We start from the raw sequence: 22022 nt of genomic DNA, 5'->3' as shown, positions 1-22022 counted from the left end.
AAATTATCATATTATTCAAAGCAATTTTATCACTGCATTCCCACTTTGTTTTTTATTTGGTTTAATTCAAAAAATTATTTTAGCACAAGACAACTTTGAATTATTAAGAATGCACTGTATTCTATTGGTTTATGATGTCAAGTTGTGTAGTGAATGGACTCCTAACAGGCTGCAGCAAAATGAAATGTTAGAACATTATATGTAATGTAATTTGTCTTTATCTCTATGTACTACTTCAATTGTCCTTGATTAATACTGTTTTTCATTCTTTTCCTCCAATCAGTACAACTGCATACATAATCTAAATTCAAAGACTCAGTTAAAACAGGCAAGCTTATACTTTTATTTGTGCAGATGGTGTATTTGCATATGAATTGGTTCTGCAGCCTGAGAAGTCTTCTCTCTTACTTATTGAAAACCAAAGCAGGAAATGCTCTCATTCTTGCTTGTTCTGTTGTCTTCTGCCCAGCTGGGGATGATGGCAGGCCCTGATCTCTGTAAAAATGTTCAGGATACATGAATATTAACTAGAAACTGCTAAATAGGGCCTTTAATCACAGGCTGTTTGAATTTCAGATCAGCCACTTGAAGAGAAGAGATGCTGGTAGAATAGAGGTTTCAAGTGTTAGCCCGAGGAGATTTTCTGAATGTTGTGCCCTTTCTAAACTTACACATTCTTGTTGTTTTCCATTCTCCTTGTACGGTAGGGGTGGGTGAGAGAGAGATTTAGAATGCTGAAGCTAGAAGAAATACACCTCATGGTTGAGCCTAATGCTGTTTTTAGCTAATTTAAACACCCTATTGATTTTAGTATTGTATGTTGTGGTTTATTCTAGGGAAATTGCTTTTACAACTCAGCTACAGAAGACAGCCCCTAATATACGTTACTACTACATGGGCTTCTACATCCATTCATGTCCTAAAATGAGTTACAAGGTAATTAATATTTTGTTTGGTTTCACATTCACACCTTGCACATTGTTAGAAAAGAAATTTGCATCTTTTATTTAAATTCTAACACAATCTTACACAATTCAGGCTGAAATATAATTTAGTGGATTGTGTATTTCCACTGTACATTGGCATATGAGACTTCAACTATTCACAATACAAAGTCACTAAATATTGGATTCTTCACATGGCTGAGAAATTTAAGTATAATTTGGAGCCAAGGCTCTTTGATATTTTGCAGAAAAATGATCATATGACGTAGAATCATAGAATGGTTACAGCAGAGAAGGTCCGTGCCAGCTCTCTCCAAGAGCAATCCAGCTCTCTCCAAGAGCAATCCAGCTAGTCCCACTCCCCCGCCCTAACTGGCCCTGCAAATTTTTTCCCTCGAGTACTTATCCAATCCCCTTTTGAAAGCCGCGATTGAATTTGCCTCCACCACCCCCATGGGCAGTGCATTCCAGATCACAACCACTCGCTGTGTAAAAAAGTTTTTTTCTCATGTCACCTTTGGTTCTTTTGCCAATCATCTTAAATTTATATCCTCTGGTTCTTGACTTCTCCACCAATGGGAACAGTTTCTCTCTATCTACTCTGTCCAGACCCTTCATGATTTTGAATATCTTTATCAAATCTCCTCTCAACCTTCTCTGCTCTATGGAGAACAATCCCATCTTCCCCAGTCTATGCATGTAACTGAAGACCCTGATCCCTGGAATCATTCTGGTAACTCTCTTCTGCACCCTCTCTAAGGCCTTCACATCCTTCCTAAAGTGCGGTGCCCAGAACTGGGCACAATACTCCAGTTGTGGCCAAACCAGTGTTTTATAAAGGTTCATCATAAACCTCCTTGCTTTTGTACTCTATGCTTCTGTTTATAAAGTCCAAGATCCTGTATGCTTTTTTAACCACTTTCTCAACGTGCCCTGCCACCTTCAACGATTTGTGCACATTTACCCCCAGATCTCTCTGTTCCTGTACCCTTTTTTAGAATTGTACCTTTTAGTTAATATTGCCTCTCCTCATTCTTCCTACCGAAATGTATCACTTCACACTTTTCTGCGTTGAATTTCATCTACCACGTGTCCGCCCATTCCACCAGCCTGTCCATGTCCTCTTGAAGTCTATTACTATCCTCCTCACTGTTCACTACCTTTCCAAGTTTTGTGTCATCTGCAGATTTTGAAATTGTGCCCTGTACAACCAAGTCCAAGTCATTAACATATATATCAAAAAAAGCAATGGTCCTGTTACTGACCCCTTAGGAACACCACTGTATACCTCCCTCCAGTTTGAAAAACAACCGTTCACCATGTTACGAGACATTGTGTTCAGGAAAAAGCAAAACTGCATTGGTGCAGTGGCTGCAGTGTGTACCATCCACAGGATGCACTGCAGCAACTCGCCAAGGCTTCTTCGACAGCACCTCCCAAACCCGCGACCTCTACCACCTAGAAGGACAAGAGCAGCAGGCACATGGGAACAACACCACCTGCATGTTCCCCTCCAAGTCACACGCCATCCCGACTTGGAAATATATCGCCGTTCCTTCATCGTCGCTGGGTCCCTTCCTAACAGCACTGTGGGAGAACCGTCACCACACGGACTGCAGCGGTTCAAGAAGGCGGCTCACCACCACCTTCTCAAGGGCAATTAGGGATGGGCAATAAATGCCGGCCTCGCGAGCAACACCCACATCCCATGAACGAATAAAAAAAAACACTGTATACCTCCCTCCAGTCTGAAAAACAACCGTTCACCATGTTACGAGACATAGTGTTGAGGAAAAAGCAAAGCTGCATTGGTGCAAGAAGAGTCAGAAAAGTAAGGTTTATCAACCACTTATAAAGATGATGCCCAGTAAACTCTTCCAGTAGCCAGTTGTGATCATGCATATGTTCTGAGACGAGCAATGAGCTCCAGTTGTGCAGTTATCTCTGAATCTTGCTTTTTTCTGTTAATTATTGATGATTTTTCATTTTGCTAGAATGATTGGATTGCGAACAATTTGACATTATTGTTTAGGGATACAAATCAAGACTGTACAAACAGAAATCAAGATATTTCCTTTTGGATGAAGTTTATTGAAACCTAAATATGTTTTTGTGCCAAATGGTTAATTTCAAAGTGTCATCACGTGACACAAATTTGACTTGACCATTTGTCCATTTTAAAAATGGAACTTTTCAAATCCAGTGTGAAGAAAGGAACAACGGGGCAGAAATTCTTTGCAAAATAATGGACATGTTGGGCCGAAGGGCCTGTTTCCATGTTGCAAACTTCTATGATTCTAAGCTCCACAGCGCTCACCATTGTTAGTGGCAAAATGGAGGAGCAAATTCCGGCATTCACATGCGCAGTGAAACGTGGAAATCCAGAAGTTGCTCCTACTAGTTTGCCGGCGATATGACAGCTTTGAATTAAAGGTACATCGCCAGCTACAATCAGGGAAATCATTGAAAAAGCAGCAATGTGCTTATCTACCCAGCTGGAAAGTAACCAATATTGCCACAAAACAGATACACTTAAATATACCAGGTCTAAACTAAGTTTAAGCACCGTGGTAAGTCTTAATGACTGCCAAATAATTAAAAATTAACTTTTAAAAATGTGGAGTCGATTAATTCCTTATTTTAATAGTTTTTGGTCATCAAAAAATTTCTTTTTTTTACTTTTCCCTTCTGTCTCTTTTATTTCATTCAATTATTTTTCACCCTATTTTTTTCGCTATCTATAACTGTTTTGACTGATTTTAATGTTGTCCTTTTCACTTCCTGGTATTTACATTGGAAGCCTGCAGAGACAGTTAACGCAGCTGGTCCAAAATGCTGCAATCTGATTGGTCGAGGGGAGAGTGTAATCCGCTCACTTCTCCTACAGTTCCTAGCTTTGTCTGAACTCACGCTGGGCTCTTCTCCACTTCCTATTCGAGGAAGTGTCAGAAGTAAATCTGTGGAGCGGCAACCACTGTTGGTTCGCCATTCTGAGCAATTTCTGCCCCAATTTGTGTTGTATGTTATCTAGCATCACCTCTACAGCCGTGTCTGTGATACACTAAGTAATTTTAACGTTTAGTTTTGTTTGGGTTTGAACGAAAAAGTTTGTATTTCTGCAATTTATTTCTAAAAATCGCATCAAAGTAGTTATATACAATAATGGATTTATTACCCCCTGCTTCTATTAGTTTATCTTTTGGAGAAAATAAAAGCTGATGGCAAATCTAGGTAAATTCGATCTTTGGTCAGATTTTCAATGGTAAGTATGGTGTCATCTGCACCAGCATTAAGATTCATGCTGTTATTAGGGACACAAAAGCACTCTATAGATTATACTGGGAATGTGTTGGCAGCAAATGTAGGTTGTTGGTTTTCAATTTTTTTAACTTTTTAGTTGCAAAGAATAAAACTGAAAACTAACGCAAGATGAAATGAGCTACTGGATCCTTATGCTTCTGGGCTTTTAAGTGAAAATTTGAACAGTTCCAAAATTGTATTCTAATTTTGAATAATGTGCTAAGAATAGCAATATCATTACCCAAGGGATCATGTATTTCACACCAGCAAAAGACCCTTCATGTTTTCATCGCATCATCTTGTTGGGAATGATCACTACTGCCATCATTTTGAGTTTTATATTAAAAATGGTGCAATCTGGTTAATCTTAGAACACTTTGATAAATTTTATAATTGATTGGAATTTTTGGAAAATTTGAATGAATTTATGTGACATTGGACACTACAGTACATTGCATCAGACATTCAGGATTTTTAAAGCAGAGGGCAGTTAGCCCAATAGGGTGAAAATGAGCAGCAACAAAAAAAAAGTCATAATAAATTCTAGTGACACCTACACATATTTTCACTAGTAATTATTTCAATCCAACTGCTTCACACCTACATTATGAACATCAAGTAGACTAACAATGCATCAAAGCAGTTAAGCACCTACAACAGGAATCAATTTGATTGTCAGGCCAGTCAGCTTCCACCAATTTACAGAGACAGTTTGTTTTTGCTACAGAAGATGCATTTTATCTCGATTTAATGTTTGCCTTGTAGGCTTTGATTAATTGAGATATCAGATGCTGAAAAATGCCTCTGTATTAACAAGCTGACTTATTCATTGCAGAATCAAAATATGCATTTTCTGTGATTTATGGCTAAGCATTGATGTTCAGAATGAGAATACTGAATGTAAAGTGAGCCTTTTAAATGCTAATATGTTCTTGGGTGACCTATGTAAATTACCTGGCATGACTTTATCAAAATATTGAGGATGTGATCCATTGACTCAATCAATAAGTCAGTACTCTCAATGAAAGGTAAATGCTCATTCTAGCAATTTGTTTTTGAAAATTTTGTTAAATTAATGTGTATTTAAGGTAATAGAGATTTAAAACAAATTAAATTTAAATCCACATATAAATTGTGTACTTAACTAACTTGCAGGGAAGTCCATTATCCTACTTAAAATGTCTTGCTACAAGTTGCATGCCTTAGCCTGTGAATTAGGCCAGAAGTAATAATTTCAAACTCAGGGCCCCTCTTCACCCTTAGCCACGCTATCCAATCAGAACAGCAAGCCGAGGACTCAGTGGCAGTGGTCAGTTGGATTGCTGGGAAAAAAAAATTCAGCTTGTGGTCTGGGAGATCAAGGAATTGTCAACAAGCCTACTTGTGCACAATGATTTACCCTCCAATTGGGGAAAAATGTATGCATTTTTGTATGCCTACACTGGTCTTTAAATAAATTAGCACAGGAAAAAATTGTTGGAAGCCATATTTAACTACAGCAAAATCCTTGTGCCTGCAGAAATCAATTGAACAGTGCCTGACTTTTGGTACTCTTAAAGATCATGATAGTACACATCATAGCAGTATCCACTGCAATATTGTCAGTTGTGTCAAGGTATATTGTTACGTTCTCCCAAACTTAATGTTCTTGTGTTCTTGATTTGGAAAATAAGGTATAGGAGCAAGAGTAAGCCATACGGCCCCTCGAGCCTGCTCTGCCATTCGATAGGATGATGGCTAAGAACTGCTATAAAGCATTGGTTTGTTTAGATATACAAAGTGCTGGATGATGACCTATTGTTCACGCTAAAGGAGGTGAATTTTTTTTTAACTGAGAAAATTACCTGTAAATTTCACGACCTGAGTATTCTGCTTTTGTGGCGTCAGTAATAAAGAATATCAAACGAGTTATGACATTTGATTTATATCTCGCAAGTGGGTTGACCTGATAACTCCCTTCTGATGTCAGTTCAAACATTCCATAACAAACATTGATATCTGTAGAGATGTATTTGGAGAGATAGGATAAGAGAAAATGGAAAAAACTTTAAAAAGTGAATCACAATGTTGCATTATAATATGGAGAAATCAGAAAAACAAACTTGTCAGGAACACACACATATAAACAGTTAAGTAAATTATGTGACTGTCTGATACTAGAAAATCAATTCCAGTTTTAAATTTCCCTCTGGAAGGGAAGTGCAAAAAGATAAAGCCCAAATAAATACTGAAGCACATCAAAAAGAAAAAGAAAAATGCACCTGAATATGGATTAGTAAAAGCGCTAAGGCATTGGCTAGTGAGAGATCCTTTCTTAATGATCTGGAGGATTAATGTAACGAAGGTAGGCTGTATTCAGACTTTGTAGAGTTCATTCTAAGGTAATAGAAAAATTGCAGACACTCAGACTGGTAGTGTTGTGGGCCTGAGGTATGGTCAGCTTAATCACTTTATTGCTAACCTAGTTTTCATGTTGACATGGTTCCTTTTAGAGCTGAACAACTAGTACACAATGGTACAGTATTTCACATGTCTCTAGTATATTACTTTGGTTCATGAAAACAAGTATTTCTTTAGGCAGGTGTTTTAACTGTAGTCATGATCCAGACTAAAATTTTTGCCAAAGTAAATGAAATCATTACAGCCAATGTACTTAGTATGGCTTTCAGTAATAAGACCTAGCCAAATGTCAGCTATCTGAAAATTAAACAGAGTTGTGGCAACAGATTCTAAACAAAGATTTATTTAGCTTAGATTACTACAAAGAATCACTAAAGGTTTAGCCTAATTTAAGATACTAAAAGGTAGACATGTCTGGTTTATAGATAGCAAAAAGGGATGAGTTATAAATTTCAAACTGATGCACTGAGTGGAAAATTGGATCACTTACATGTAGTATGTTATACTTTAAGTTCATTTAAAGAAGTAATGTTTTTTTTTAGGGCCCATGTAAACTCTGAGCACAATCATGTTGTCTTTTTACATCAATGGTTTATGTTCCATATTATTTTCTCTTCCCTCCCCTACCCCCAAATGTTCTTCACTTTCTTTTCTCCCTTGATGGTAGTGACTTAGGGCAACAGCCCTCCAGATGGATATTCCACACATGTGAGCCCAGATATTGGGTGTTTCCAGACTAATTGACCATGGGGTTAGTTAACCACAGCTGAGCATGACCCTATCCTCACCCAACATTCAACAGGGACCAATGGACAGTGACTAGAAGCTGGAACTTTGGCTGATTTTTTCTTTCTCCTCTCTTGTTCAAGAGCATTTACTTCTGAGCCATTGACAGAATGCATGCCTTAGTTTCACTTTTTTTAGAGCTGTACTTAAAAGACAAGGAAAGCAGAAGAGTCATTTCTGTTCAGATCTAACACAAGTTCACTTTTTCTCTCTCTCTTGGGTATGTTATGCACTTCCTGTCTGCAAACATTAGCCCCCTTAATACAATTTATGTCAGCATTTGTAATGGGAAATTTCATGTGAACATCTCCCTATCACTCTTCGTTGAAGCATTTGAATTATTCAAAATGCTTTTTGGAAAAATATTCACCATTTTTTTTTCTCCACACAATACAAAAATTTCAAAATGAGGTTTTAAACAAAATTCTAAATTATTAAATTTGAAATTTGGATTTTCTTTCTAAGCTAAAGAGTTAATAGTGATGATGTGAAATGTTAACTGAAAAATTCATTCCACAGTTTGTTTTCAAATAATTTGAAAAAACTCACTCAAAAATTCTTTGTACCATGAGGAGATATCCCCTTTGCATTTGTGAGTCCGTTTGCCACTCTAACCAAGTGATAGCTCTGGGCCAAAGTATCAACTTCAACTCTAGAATATGAGATACTGGGCGTGTTTCAAATACAGATATTAATGAAACTACTCAAACACACAAAAGACAATTTTACAGGTAATTTTAATGAAATTGTGAAATATGTTTATTTTATAAACTTTACTCCATACTCACCAGGCTAAGGCCAAAAAAAGATGGAGATGGTGTTTTTTGAAGAAGTGTTGGTTCACCACATAATTTGGAAGAAATTTGCATTGACTTTAAATAATTTAACTAGAATAATTTAAATATCAGCCAATTACTACAAGAATGTCAATAATTTGAGTATAAGAAATTTACATACAAGAAGCATGTCACTGAAGGGTTACAGCCAAGCCTCACCCAAATCTTTCCCCAAGATTTCCAACCTCAATCTCTGCACTACGCCTCCTCTCATCCTCAGTGTTTTCAATCTCCATCTCAGCTCCTCTTGCCCTATCTCCTCTGCATTAATTGCCCGCCTGTCCTCTCTGAACCTCCATATAAATTCTCCAACCCATATTTATACCCAAAATGTTAATTGTATCCATGTGATTTCTATCAATTAGTGTTAATTGTATTCTAGTGGTGGGTATCAATTGGGGACTCTCTATCCATTTATTTAAGGGAGCTTATCTAGGGGTGCTCGGTGTGTAATGGGGATCTCTGAGAATAAAAGCTTGGAAGCAACTGAAGACTAGGCTCTAGTATTCTTTCCTTCATCACCTGGCTATCCAATTTATTACACATGCCTTCAACCTCACTATCTCCCATGGTCTTGATCACTCCATCTCCCACCAGTTCCTTGTAAACCCACATCCACCCTTGGAGAAAACTTTCACCCAAGTTAATTACAAATGGACTTTCAAACTTCTAACTGCCTAGATTTTGGCCTGCCATTCACCACAATACTTCTGCAGCTCTTGATTAGCTCAACCACTCCCTTCATTTCCACTTGCAGAAATTTATAACACTGGAGGCAATTTTGTGAGGCAGTATTTAATTTTTTTTCTGGGTTTTTATTATAAATGTTTTCAAAGGGGGATAATTCAAGGTGGCAGATAAATTTTTTTCAGCATTTGGTTTTGCTTCTGTTTAATTTTTTCTCACTGTTTGTTTATCCTCGATTTGGTGCTTTCATACTAACTAGTACTTCCTGATTGGTAGATGATGTTTGGGCTGCACTATGTATTTCTCTTGCGCCCAGTCCTTAAGACCACTCCTATTAGTGAGCCTTTCGCTCACTAATAGGAGTGGTCTTAAGCTACCCAAGGGGTAATTCACAGATAGCTTTGTTGAATTGTCTTTGCTATCTAATTAAAGTGATGGTTACCTTTACCTTTCGCTCCTTACAAATTGAACTGTGTCCTCATATAATATGTGATAAAATAACATTGTCTTGCATTGAGAAAAACACTCTTGTTGTAGTTTGCTAACTGCAAATGACACAAGCCTTTGGATAACAGAAAAATAGCCTCTGCCATAACAGTATTGAGTTTATTAAATGAGTAATACTGAAACAGTGGCAAGAAATTGGAACAGGAGATTTCAATATCTTATACCATAAAGCTCAACTCGATTCACAAAATAATACAAGATGCAACGCTTCACTTGCTGTCTTAATAAAATGAACCTGGACCTGCTCCTGGAGCACAGAATATATTTTTTTATATAGAGTTGTGTCCACCCTACGGAGCCTTGACCCATTCATTTCCATTTTGATAGAACAAGAAGAACCAGCATGCACAGGTTCCCCTCAGAGTTATAACTCTGCTGCCCTTTAGATCTCAAGACCAAGGGGTAATTCACAGATAGCTTTGTTGAATTGTCTTTGCTATCTAATTAAAGTGATGGTTACCTTTACCTCATAACAGATGCTAGAAACAAATCCATTCATATGTGGTTCTAAGCACATTTACCTTAATTGATTATCAGGATAAAGAAAACAGCCTGTCCCCTGAAACTCATTGTTTGATATCCCAGTAGAGTACCTTCCTAACCGCACTGTTGCAATTTGAAGACATTAGTAAATATCTTGTTCCTTCAGAGTTACTGTGGCTGCATTCCTGCCAGGGATGAATGTGTATTTTGTTTGCAATAAACAAGTTAAAGCAGCCTAAGCACAGATTATGTCTCCAAAACCTTGATATTAAAAAAAAATTAAGTTTCTTGACATTAAATAGAGCTGATTTCTAATTTGTCAAACTGTTTCTGCTCACTTTTGATGCATAAATTCCATACATAAACTGTTTGCTAAATTATGACCTGATGAATAGGAAATGTGTGCTATCAAACCATTTTTATTAAATTATATGTATCTTATAAAGCTGCTTGAAGTAGGCCAGTGGGTACTTGGCTATCCAAGCTCAAGAGCACCTTAATGTGTCATGCACGTGGCATGTGTTATTCTGCTGCCACAATGTAAATATGTGCAGCTTGAGTATGTCTCTTCAAGGCTGCATGGTGCAATTGCTCTGCATTCTGGAAATCAATTGGATGCTGATTGCGTTTAGCCGATCTCCAGGATAATTAGAGGTCAGACTGGCTTTTTTAAACTCCTGAAATCAATTAGAAGGTATTTTCCTCACCTTTTCAGATCAGTGAGAGGCTCATTGGACTTAGCAAATGCTTAGGTCCATTAGAAGTCAGATTGACTTTTTTTGTAGACACACAAATCTGCATGCATGACATCCAAATTGTGAAAGAGACACACGTTAGATGCAACGTTTCTATAAATGTGTAGCTATCCATCTCTTGTAGTGTTGCTCACAGTGAGTCAGAGGTTACGCTGATTTGGAGAGGAGGCTCAAATGGAGAATTTTTTCTTTATTCATGGGATGTGGGCGTCACTGGCAAGGCCAGCATTTATTGCCTATCCCTAATAGCCCTTGAGAAGATGGTGGTGAGCCGCCTTCTTGAACCGCTGCAGTCCTTGTGGTGAAGGTGCTCCCACAGTGCTGTTAGGTAGGGAGTTCCAGGATTTTGACCAGTGGCGATGAAGGAACGACAATATATTTCCAAGTCAGGGTGGTGTGTGACTTGGAGGGGAACGTGCAGGTGATGGTGTTCCCATGCGCCTGCTGCTCTTGTCTTTCTAGGTGGTAGAGGTCGCGGGTTTGGGAGGTGCTGTCGAAGAAGCCCTGGCGAGTTGTTGCAGTGCATCCTGTAGATGGTACACACTGCAGCCACAGTGCGCCGGTGGTGAAGGGAGTGAATGTTTAAGGTGGTGGATAGGGTACCAATCAAGCGGGCTGCTTTGTCCTGGATGGTGTCGAGCTTCAAGTGTTGTATTATCAGCACTCATCCAGGCAAGTGGAGAGTATTCCATCACACTCCTGACTTATGCCTTGTAGATGGGGGCTGGAAAGGCTTTGGGGAGTCAGGAAGTGAGTCACTCGTCACAGAATACCCAGCCTCTGACCTGCTCTTGTAGCCACAGTATCTATATGGCTGGCCCAGTTAAGTTTCTGGTCAATGGTGACCCCCAGGATATTGATGATGGGGGATTTGGCGATGGTAATGCCGTTGAATGTCAAGGGGAGATGGTCAGACTCTCTCTTGTTTGAGATGGTCACTGCCTGACACTTGTGTGGGGGGAATGTTACTTGCCATTTATCAGCCCAAGCCTGGGTGTTGTCCAGGTCTTGCTGCATGTGGGCACGTACTGCTTCGTTATCTGAGGGGTTGCGAATGGAACTGAACACTGTGCAATCATCAGTGAACATCCGCACTTCTGACCTTATGATGAAGGGAAGGTCAATGATGAAGCAGCTGAAGATTGTTCGGCCTCTGAACAATCTGCCCTGAGGAACTCGTACAGCGATGTCCTGGTGCTGAGGTGATTGGCTTCCAACAACCACTACCATCTTCCTTTGTGCTAGGTATGACTGTAGCCACTGGAGAGTTTTCCCCCTGATTCCCATTGACTTCAATTTTACTAGGGCTCCTTGGTGCCACACTGGGTGAAATGCTGCCTTGATGTCAAGGACAGTCACCCTCACCTCACCTCTGGAATTCAGCTCTTTTGTCCATGTTAGGACCAAGGCTGTAATGTAGTCTGGAGCCGAGTGGTCCTGGCAGAACCCAAACTGAGAATCGCTGAGCAGGTTATTGGTGAGTAAGTGCTGCTTGATAGCATTGTCGACGACACCTTCCATCACTTTGCTGATGGTTGAGTGTAGACTGATGGGGTGGTAATTGGCCAGATTGGATTTGTCCTCCTTTTTGTGGACAGGACATACCTGGCCAATTTTTCACATTTTGATTGAAATCTTTATTGGAAGTTTCAAAATTTTAAGTGGTATAGATAAATAAGCTTCAGTAGATAAATCAAACTCTAATAGATTATTTAGCAAATCCACAAACTGTCGTGAATGGTGGTGGACAATTAAACAACTAATTGGAGGAGGAGGCTCTGTGATTTGTCCTGCTTTTTGTGGACAGGACATACCTGGGCAATTTTCCACATTTTGGTGTAGATGCTAGTGTTGGAGCTGTACTGGAACAGCTTGGTTAGAGGCACGGCTCGTTCTGGGGCACAATTCTTCAGCACTACAGCCGGGATGTTGTTGGGGCCCAGAGCCTTTGCTGTATCCAGTGCACTCATCCATTTCTTGTTATCATATGGAGTGAATCAAATTGGCAGAAGACTGGCTTCTGTGATGGTGGGGATATCGGGAGGAGGCCAAGATGGATCATTCACTCGGCACTTGTGGCTGAAGATCGTTGCAAACGCTTCAGCCTTGTCTTTTGCACTCATGTGCTGGACTGTGTCATCAATGAGATTGGGGATGTTCACGGAGCCTCCTCCTTCAGTTGGTTGTTTGCCTACCACCATTCACGAGTTTGTGGATTTGCTAAATAACCTATTAGAATTGGATTTTTCTACTAAAGCTTATTTATCTATACCACTTAAAATTTTGAAACTTTCAATAAAGATTTCTCTGAGCCACCTTTTCACCAGTGTAATTGTTTCCAGCTTCCTCAGTCTGTTCTCGTATCTCAGATTTTTGCCACCCATACCTTCTCTAAAGCCAGAATGCACCCACTGTAGTATGCTAATCGGAATAGTATATAGCACTTAAGGTGGGGCTGAACCAGTGCTGTGTACATCTCTCAATTATCCCCTCAGATTTATGTTCTATACCTTTTGCTGCATACACTATGATCTTGTTTATCACTTTTCTGCTGTTGCATATTACACTAATGGGTTTAACATGCTACCCAGCGGTGCCCCCAGATCCTTATCCCTTGTTCTGAGCTGTAAATGACTACTCTTCATGTTATAATCCCCTTACAAAGTCTCATCGCCGTGCTTATTTCCCTTACAAGGTCTCATCATCTTGCAGTTATCATCAATAAACTTTCTAGATCCCTCTATGTTTGCTCCTCTTGCTTCCTGTTATTTGCTGTACCCCTGCTGTGTTTGTATTTACAGTTTTGTTTGTATATAAATGATTTGAAAATGGAGAAACAATGTAGACAATAATGATACTCTGCTAATTATTTTCTTACGTTCTGGTGCAGCTTTTAATACGGCACCCCTTTACTTCCTCTGATTGAGCCAATTTTTGATTTACTCCAGAAGCCTCCCCACTACCAACTAGTTTAGTGCCTTCCAGCCTTTGGGGCCAATAACATATATGGCACTGTGTCAACAGGTTTGCCAAAATATAAATATATAGTGCCTACTAATTACCCCTTATCCACTGGGTTTGTTTTCTCCTCAGAGTTCCAGGAGACGTGAAGCCAATGCTGACTCTCTCAGCTCCATGTTTCTCTCTGTGCTTCATTTGTCCCTCCGTTAAATTCTCTTTACTTTTTTGGGGTCATTAATGTATGCATTTATACATTTTTAATTGGGAATTATTTTTGAGCAGGTTCATGTTGGAAAAACTGATTATTTGATTTTAATCCAAGATTTTTTTTTACGCTTTAAGATAAATAGATAAGCTATGCCAAATTAAATTGCATGATATGATTTGGCATGATTTTCCCTACAAACCTACACAGACAATTGGCATAATTACTGTTTATTTTTCTGAACAATGCAGTGATATAAAAATGTACAAATACTATATTGTTTTAACGTTGGTAGGACTGTAGAAGAACACAATAAGCTGAACACAATAATCAGTCTGTCATATATACAACAAAACTGTAGTCAATCTTTAAATTGGATTGGGATTATTTCCACTGGAGCAGAGAAGGCTGAGGGTTTTGATATAGTGAATAATGTAAGACTATTTCCTTTGGTTGGGGAGTAAATGATGATGGATCATTAGTTTAAAATTGTCACTAAGAGATTGAGAGCCGTTAAGAGACTTTTTTATACAGTGGGTCGTTGGAACATGGAAATCTTAGCAACGGGATTGGTTGGAAGCAGAGACCATTACATCTTTTAAAGGAAAATTGCATAAATATTTGAAACGGAGGAAGATTTCGGGCAATGGAGAGTGTGCAGGACAGTTGGATTAGTTTTGGATTGCTCTAGCAAAGAGCTGGCACAAACTGGTGGCCTCCTGTGCTGTAAATATCAATGATTTCTATGTGAGACCTCTATGGGTGGCTTTACACCTCTTTCCTTTAATCGGCATGAAAATCAGATTGGGACTGAACTCCTAAAATTGCCGCTTTTGCGTTTGTGCGCACCCAAATTTTTTAAAAATTTGTTCATGGGATGTGGGTGTCGCCAGCAAGGCCAGCATTTATTGCCCATCCCTAATTGCCCTTGAGAAGGTGGTGGTGAGGCGCCTGCTGATATATTTCCAAGTCAGGATGGTGTGTGACTTGGAAGGGAACGTGCAGGTGGTATTGTGCCCATGTGCCTGCTGCCCTTGTCCTTCTAGGTGGTAGAGGTCGCGGGTTTGGGAGGTGCTGTGGAAGAAGCCTTGGCGAGTTGCTGCAGTGCATCCTGTGGATGGTACACACTGCAGCCACGTTGTGCCGGTGGTGAAGGGAGTGAATGTTTAGGGTGGTGGATAGAGTGCCAATCAAGTGGGCTGCTTTGTCCTGGATGGTGTCGAGCTTCTTGAGTGTTGTTGGAGCTGCACTCATCCAGGCAAGTGGAGATTATTCCATCACACTCTTGACTTGTGCCTTGTTGATGGTGGAAAGGCTTTGGGGAGTGAGGAGGTGAGTCACTCGCCGCAGAATACCCAGCCTCTGACCTGCTTTTGTAGCCACGGTATTTATGTGGCTGGTCCAGTTAAGTTTCTGGTCAATGGTGACCCCCAGGATGTTGATGGTGGGGGATTCGGTGATGGTAATGCCATTGAATGTCAAGGGGTTTTGCAGTGATGTGAAAGTTGTGCTATAATGATGAACAAAGAGAGCCTTCAGATTGTGAAACATAGAGGTATTGATGCACTACATGCAGGCATGTACATACATACATTTGCATGAAATCACGCCATTGAGGCAGGTGCTATTGGCATCCACTATACCTAATATCTTTGTTTAAATTGAGGCTTCCAATTTTCTTTTAATGTTGATTCCAATTATAAGAATGTAAGTTCTTCAGCCATTTAGTTAGGGATTCTCTGTTGGTCTTCACATACAGTATGATATAATGAATAATACTGCCCTATTTAGCCACTATGTAGAAAAGTTTTTTTCTTCAGTGACTTGATAAAATAATAATGCTCAGTGTGTCAACTATTATACTTGAAAAGTTATTTTTTCTAGAAATAGTGTTTTAGACTGAATTCAGAAACCTTTTTATGCAACTTAAACTAAGTTAACTAGCAGCAGCTAGTATCACTCAATTTTGAAAAGTAGACTGCATCTAACCAAAACCCACTGTGGACCCCTAAAAGAGGCTTAAGGAAAATTAAGTGTATCTTTTGAGGACTTGTTGCTTGAGGCTTCTATTATTTCTTTTGCAGCAACAGCATCAGCCTGAAGACCCATAGGGCTTGGCAGACTTTCACTCTAACTGTTATTGTTTGTAGGTTTGTATTTTGTCGTTTTCTGCTGTGTTCAAAAGATTTTAATGATTTGTTTGGCCAGTGGTTGTGGAATGGTGCCCACATGGATTTGTAGGCAGAGAGTCTCCATCTCCACAGGCTAGTTTTCATTGCCTTGTACATAGACGTGTCTGGATAACATATTCACTCTCACCTCTGCACATTTTCTCAACATTTATCTCCTTTGAAAGATGAGTAAGTGGCAGTCTTCATAAAGACAATGGCTCCATATAAAATATTGTTCTGTGTTCTCACCAAGCTTTTCAAACAAGCCCACGTCCTTTAAACATCTTTAATAAAATGTATAAATTAAACCAGTGTTTAATGTGGTTCAACATATAACTGTCAACATTTTCACAAGACTGCTCTCGGAAGGATTATGCTCTGTGCACTGTGTAATCAGTTGGCGCTTTTTTTTCCTGATATTCTTTACAGAAATAATAAGAAATAAAAGATTACTTTTTGTAAAAATGTTGATGATTACAGATGGCCCCTTTCTGATCTGCTAACCTTTGGAATTCCAAGATTGTTTGCAACTTCAGAAATGAGCATGTCTTGGGCTATAAGATTTTCATTGAAATTTTAGTACAATATTAGTTGGAGAATTTCTGAAACCACTTGGGGTTTCAGTGCTTTCTGAAAGAAAGTGTACATATCAATGTATTTGTTGTGAATTAGTAATTGGTGCAAGAAATATTTACCAAAGGACTGAATGTGATGGTCTAAATTTACTTTATTAGAAGAATGGAATTGTTCCTGTGTCGAAAACCCCCCTCACCACCTCCACACAAAATCACAAGATAATTATAGATGAGGAAGTCCATTCAGCCCATCCATCCAGAGTGCTCTTCAAGGGACCTCTTTTGAGCTTCCAAACTTGAGGGTGTTTGCTTCCACTATTCTTGCAGGACGTCTGTTCCATGTGTTGTTCACTCTTTATGTGAAGAATTTCCTGACATCAATCATAAACTTAGTTTTCACTAGCTTGACTCTGTGTTCCTTTGTCCTACTCTCACAATTTAATTTAAGGTAGTATTCTGGATTTACCTTTTCCATTCGCCTAGCTTTACATACCTCTATAAGATTATTTCTGACGCCCCGATTTGAAGCTGAAAAGTCCATTTCGCTCCAGTCTTTCCTCATAACTCAGCCCTTTGACACAAGGGATCAACCTTGTAGCTCTTATCGGCACTGCCTCTGGAGATTGAACGTTACCCTGGTGTTTCAGTCACCAGAACTGTACACTCCTGAAGGTGTGGTCTGATCAGAGCACTATACAGTTGGTTATGACTTTCTCTGACTTGTATTTCACTGTTCAACATTCTGTTGGCTTTGTTGATTGCTACTCTGCATTGGTTTGACATAGTTAGCTTTGAGTCTATTAAGATTCCTAGGTCTCTTTCAGCTTCTTCCTTGGCTATTTCAACACCATTCATGGAGTCAGTGTGTTGCTTATTTATTTTTCCTGTGTGTAGTACTTTATACTTGTCTGCATTAAATTTCATCTGCCATTTTTCTATCCACTTACATATTTTATCCAACCCATTCAGTAGTTTCTGAACAGCCCTTTCTGAATCCACTGTCCCATCTAATTTGGTATCATTAGCATATTTGACCACTTTGGATTCAGTTTCTGAATCCAAGTCTATTACGTAAATTAGAAACTGTAGTGGACCCACTATCAAACCCTAGAGCATCTACTCAGTACTTCCCTCCACCCTGATATAAATCCTGTAATGAGTACTTGTCAATTTCTTATCCATTCACAGGGTTTACAAAGAATGCCTACAGCTTTAGTTTATCTAATAGCCTTTCATGTGGAACTTTGTCAGTTGTCTTTTGGAAGTCTAGGTTCATAGGGCCTACTACAGTCCACTTGGGTTCTCACTTCCTCAATAAGTCAAGGCAGTTGATCTGGAAGGATTTTTCCTTTCTCAATCTACATTAGCTGCTGTTTACTAATTGTTATTGAACAGATAAGTAAGTTTACTCCAGATAATTCCATTATTTTACACAGAATGAAAGTAAGACTGATAAATCTGCAGTTGCATTTGTCTGTTTTGTCCCCCTTTTAGAATATGGGCACCATAATATCCTGTTTCCAATCTGATAGCTCCCGAGTCTGCAGTGACACCCTCATAATGATTGCCTGAGCCTCACAAATCTCCTTGTTAATCTCTCTCAGCACTCTGGGTTAAATACCATCTATCCTGGGGATTTATTTATTTTGAACTCTTTCAACCTGTCTAGGACTTCTATCTCGTTTATATCAGTCATTGATTTTAGTAAGATTCTCTCTGGAGAGGGCATGTTGCTGATATCTTCCCTTGTGAGTACTTGGAAAAAGTAATCATTCAGACTGTTTACTATCTTGTGCTCACCCTAATTTTTGATTATGTTTGCACCTTTTCTCTTACTGCCGTCTTACTGTTATAGAACTGAAAGGATTTTATGCTGTTTAGCCTCTGCTGCTATGCTTTCTTTGTAGGCCTCTCTTCATCTGTCTGATCATCCTTTTAATATGTTTCTACATTTTCTTATATGTATCCCAACTTGAGACTTTCCAGGTCTGTATGGCTCAGTAGTACACCAGAAAAGAAAGACTTGCCTTTATGTTGCACCTTATTATATGACTCAGTGGTTTGCAAATCCCTTGACATACAATGAATTACTTTGAAGTGCAGTGACTGTTTTATTGGTAGATATGGCAGCCATTTTGTACAAGCAAGATCCCATAAACAACAATGAGATGAATAACTAGTTAATCTATTTTTAGTGTTAGTTGAGGGAGGGGTGTTAGCCAGGGTATCAATAGAATCCCCAGCTCTTCAAATAGTTCCATGAGATCTTTAACATCTTCCTGAACTACTTAAAATGTAGGTCTTTTTTTCAGATGTGGTAGATGAGACCTCACTAACATCTCAATCAAAAGTTGACACCTCCAACAATGTAGCACTCCCTTAGTACTCCAGTGGAGTACCACCTTAGACTATGCTCCTTCTGGAGTGGCCCAGCTTTCCAACTGAGGCAAAAGCTCATCATACATTCAACACCGAAACGTTGGGGCAGCTGTTTGACTATGTTTGACACAACCTGCCCCCACGTGACCTTGCTTCAGTATATCTGTCTTCATTTTTTATTTATTTTTATTTGTTTTAAATTTTTCCTCCAAGCTACGACTGGTAAGATGATTGATTTTCGGTCCTAATACTACTTGAATGTTGTGTTGTTAACATAAGCTTGCACTCCTGAAGTCAGTATGTATCATTCTAATTCATTACCTTAACTTAAAAATGGAAAAATGTTTAAGGAAAATAAATCCAAATGCTGAATGGTGTCTGAAAATTCACTGGTAAGGGTCAACCTAACTCATTTATCCTATGGAATAATATGTTGGGACTGGAAATGCTTATTTTTAAACTAAGCTGTAGAGATGGGAGTATGATTTTGTTTGGGTTTTTGATTCAGATGTGCTAAGATTCAGCTATTCATGATTGATTTGTGATATCATCTGCAGAGAATGCTAGAGGAAACCTTTGACCTCTTCCTCACTGGGCTGCTGGAAATCAGGGACAGCTTATTTTTCTATTCAGTCATTGTCATTGTGCTGTGCCTTTTAACTAATAGGTGATATTAACTGAAGACCAATCGTTTAAAAATTCCATGGATGGCGGACTCCCTGCAAATATTGTCCCCATCCAAATTTCCAAAAAGACAGTGTCTGCCTCTAATAGACAGGCAAAGCTAAACTCTAAAGCAACATATAAGTCAAGAAATCAGATTAGTGAATGGTTTAATCTCTCCATGGTACCATTGAATACTGATGGTATTGGATGACAAATTTTTCTATAAATTGAAATGAGATGGATTTCTTTTGATCTACACTATGGTTTTTATTAATCTCCTTGGCAATATTATTTCTGTCTCAAAACTGCAAACATTAGTTACTTTGGCCTGATAGTTGGAGCAAAACCAAACTAAATATTATAACAACTATCTTGTTGAACAGTTTGCAGTCTCAGTTTATCATTTTTGCACATCTTTTGTGTTTGGATTAACTTTTCTTTGTTTTATTTTGGTTTGACTGTGATACCTGTCTCTATCGAATAGTCTTATAAACAATACCTGTCTGACAACTCTCACCCATCAAACTATCTCAGCAAGGAAATGACACCTGATGGAAGGGAGAAAATTGGTGGTAAAGGTCAACTTTAAAACATCTCTTGGATATATTTACCCAGATTGTGAATTTCTAAAGGAAAAACTGATTTTAAAAATCTCTTTCAATAATAAGCACATATTCTAACCCTATTTGTTGCTATAAGGAAAGAAAAGCAGCTGTGACTGCAAGTGATGTACTTGACATTGTAGTTCCATTTTATCAGGAAGGTTTTGTCAACAACAACAACAACTTGTATTTATATAGCGCTTTTAACATAGTAAAACGTCCCAAAGGGCTTCACAGGAGCGTTATCAAACAAAATTTGACACCGAGCCACATGAAGAGATCTTAGGACAGGTGACTAAAAGCTTGGTCAAAGAGGTAGATTTTAAGGAGCGTCTTAAAGGAAGAGAGTGAGGTAGAGGTTTCCGGAGGGAATTCCAGAGCTTAAGGCCTAGGCAGTTAAGTAATATACAATAGAAATTAATCTGAATTATGGTGGCTGGTGAGTTTAAAACATATTTGTTTTGTTTTGTGTGTAAATGCTAGCTTCCATCATCTAGCTACATTTCAAAGAAAAAGTAAATGTAGTAGAAACTTCACGATAAAGGATGGATAATCAAAACTGGCAGATAATTGAGTCCTGATCGTCTAACTGGTTCAATAATCCCACTCCACCTCATCTGCCCCACCAATCTTGAAGTTGCCGTCAGGTATAGTTAAAAGATCCAACCTGATCGGAGTTGCAGCCCATTGCACATAAAAATTGAAATGAAGTTTACTTAAAAGATGCACCCAAGGTAGCAACCCAGCAGTTAAAAGACATGAGCCAAATTAACCAAACTTCAACCAAAGTTGCAGTTGTGTGCATAGAAGTTGCAGCAAAGTGAATATAAAAATTTCAAGCTGCTTTACATCTTGGCAGTTAAGATCCCACCCGAAGCACTGATTCCCACTGGTGCAATCCTTGGATAATCGTAAACAAGGGTAATTGGAGCAAAGATGATCCAGTGTAGGGCTTTTTTAAGGTCAATACTAAAAAAATGTGCATAAATATTTGAAGATACTTAGCAAAGGTACAACAATGCAGTTGTACAGTTCATTTACATTGGAACCTGGAGAAAGGGTTTTTCAAGGAAATGTTGACCAAAATGCACAGACTTTCCTCTCCTGTTTGTCGTTAATGAAACAAGATACTAATTGTCCACTGGTGCCCCTATCACCATTCCAACTGAAATTGGATAACTCAGCATTGATCAAGTATCTGGAATCTTCATGATGTGTATGGGCCAGCATCAATCACTGAACTCTTAAGTGATACTGATACAAAGGTTTTTAAGATTTTGTTGAATGTGGTATGTTAGCAGAGCAGATTGTTCTCTTAAATCTGTTTTTGGCACCAAAGGTCTTTGTCAAATTTGTGCCTACAGTGCAAAGTCTACTTGTGTCTGAGGTGATGATGAGTATTGTCATGACCTGAGCAACTGGCAAGCTGATAGAGCACCTGAGAGAAGGGGGAAGAACAATCGCAGTAAATGTAAATGTGGATTAGGATTTTTTTTTAGTTCTGCTACCTTAGTGTCATTAGCCCCGATATTTACAGGGAGGTGGGGGCAGAGGTTTAGCAGCCAGGAAACCCGGAAGTACGGCATGACCTGATTACCATTTTTTAAAATCTGTTTCCCGCCTGCAGCCAGCCAGATTGAGTGGCTGTTGGGCGGGTAGGCCTGCTGCACCAGGCCGCAGCCTCGGAGCGGAGCAGAGAGGAGGTAGGGACAGATCGGGGAAGGCACCGGAGAGATTTTTCATAGTGGGGGAGGGGTGTTAATTG

The 22022-nt window shown here is 39.0% G+C and overlaps 1 protein-coding gene across 9 annotated transcripts in view; it reads left to right on the top strand.

Moving 5' to 3' along the window:
- The window catches only part of LOC137340046 (arginyl-tRNA--protein transferase 1), a 200275-nt gene that overhangs the window by 115717 nt on the left and 62536 nt on the right, over positions 1-22022 (top strand). For 7 of the 9 annotated variants that reach the window (XM_068002265.1, XM_068002272.1, XM_068002268.1 and 4 more), the window contains one exon: positions 837-936. The exons of the other annotated variants lie outside the window; for them this stretch is intronic. In XM_068002265.1, the coding sequence (XP_067858366.1) occupies positions 837-936 (100 nt within the window). The remainder of the gene's footprint in view (positions 1-836; positions 937-22022) is intronic. 9 annotated transcript variants of the gene reach the window in all.

Source organism: Heptranchias perlo, chromosome 21 (genome assembly GCF_035084215.1).
Source record: "Heptranchias perlo isolate sHepPer1 chromosome 21, sHepPer1.hap1, whole genome shotgun sequence".
Taxonomy (NCBI): domain Eukaryota; kingdom Metazoa; phylum Chordata; class Chondrichthyes; order Hexanchiformes; family Hexanchidae; genus Heptranchias; species Heptranchias perlo.
The sequence above is the reverse complement of the archived record's forward strand: the minus strand, read 5'-3'. Positions and strand labels throughout refer to the sequence as shown.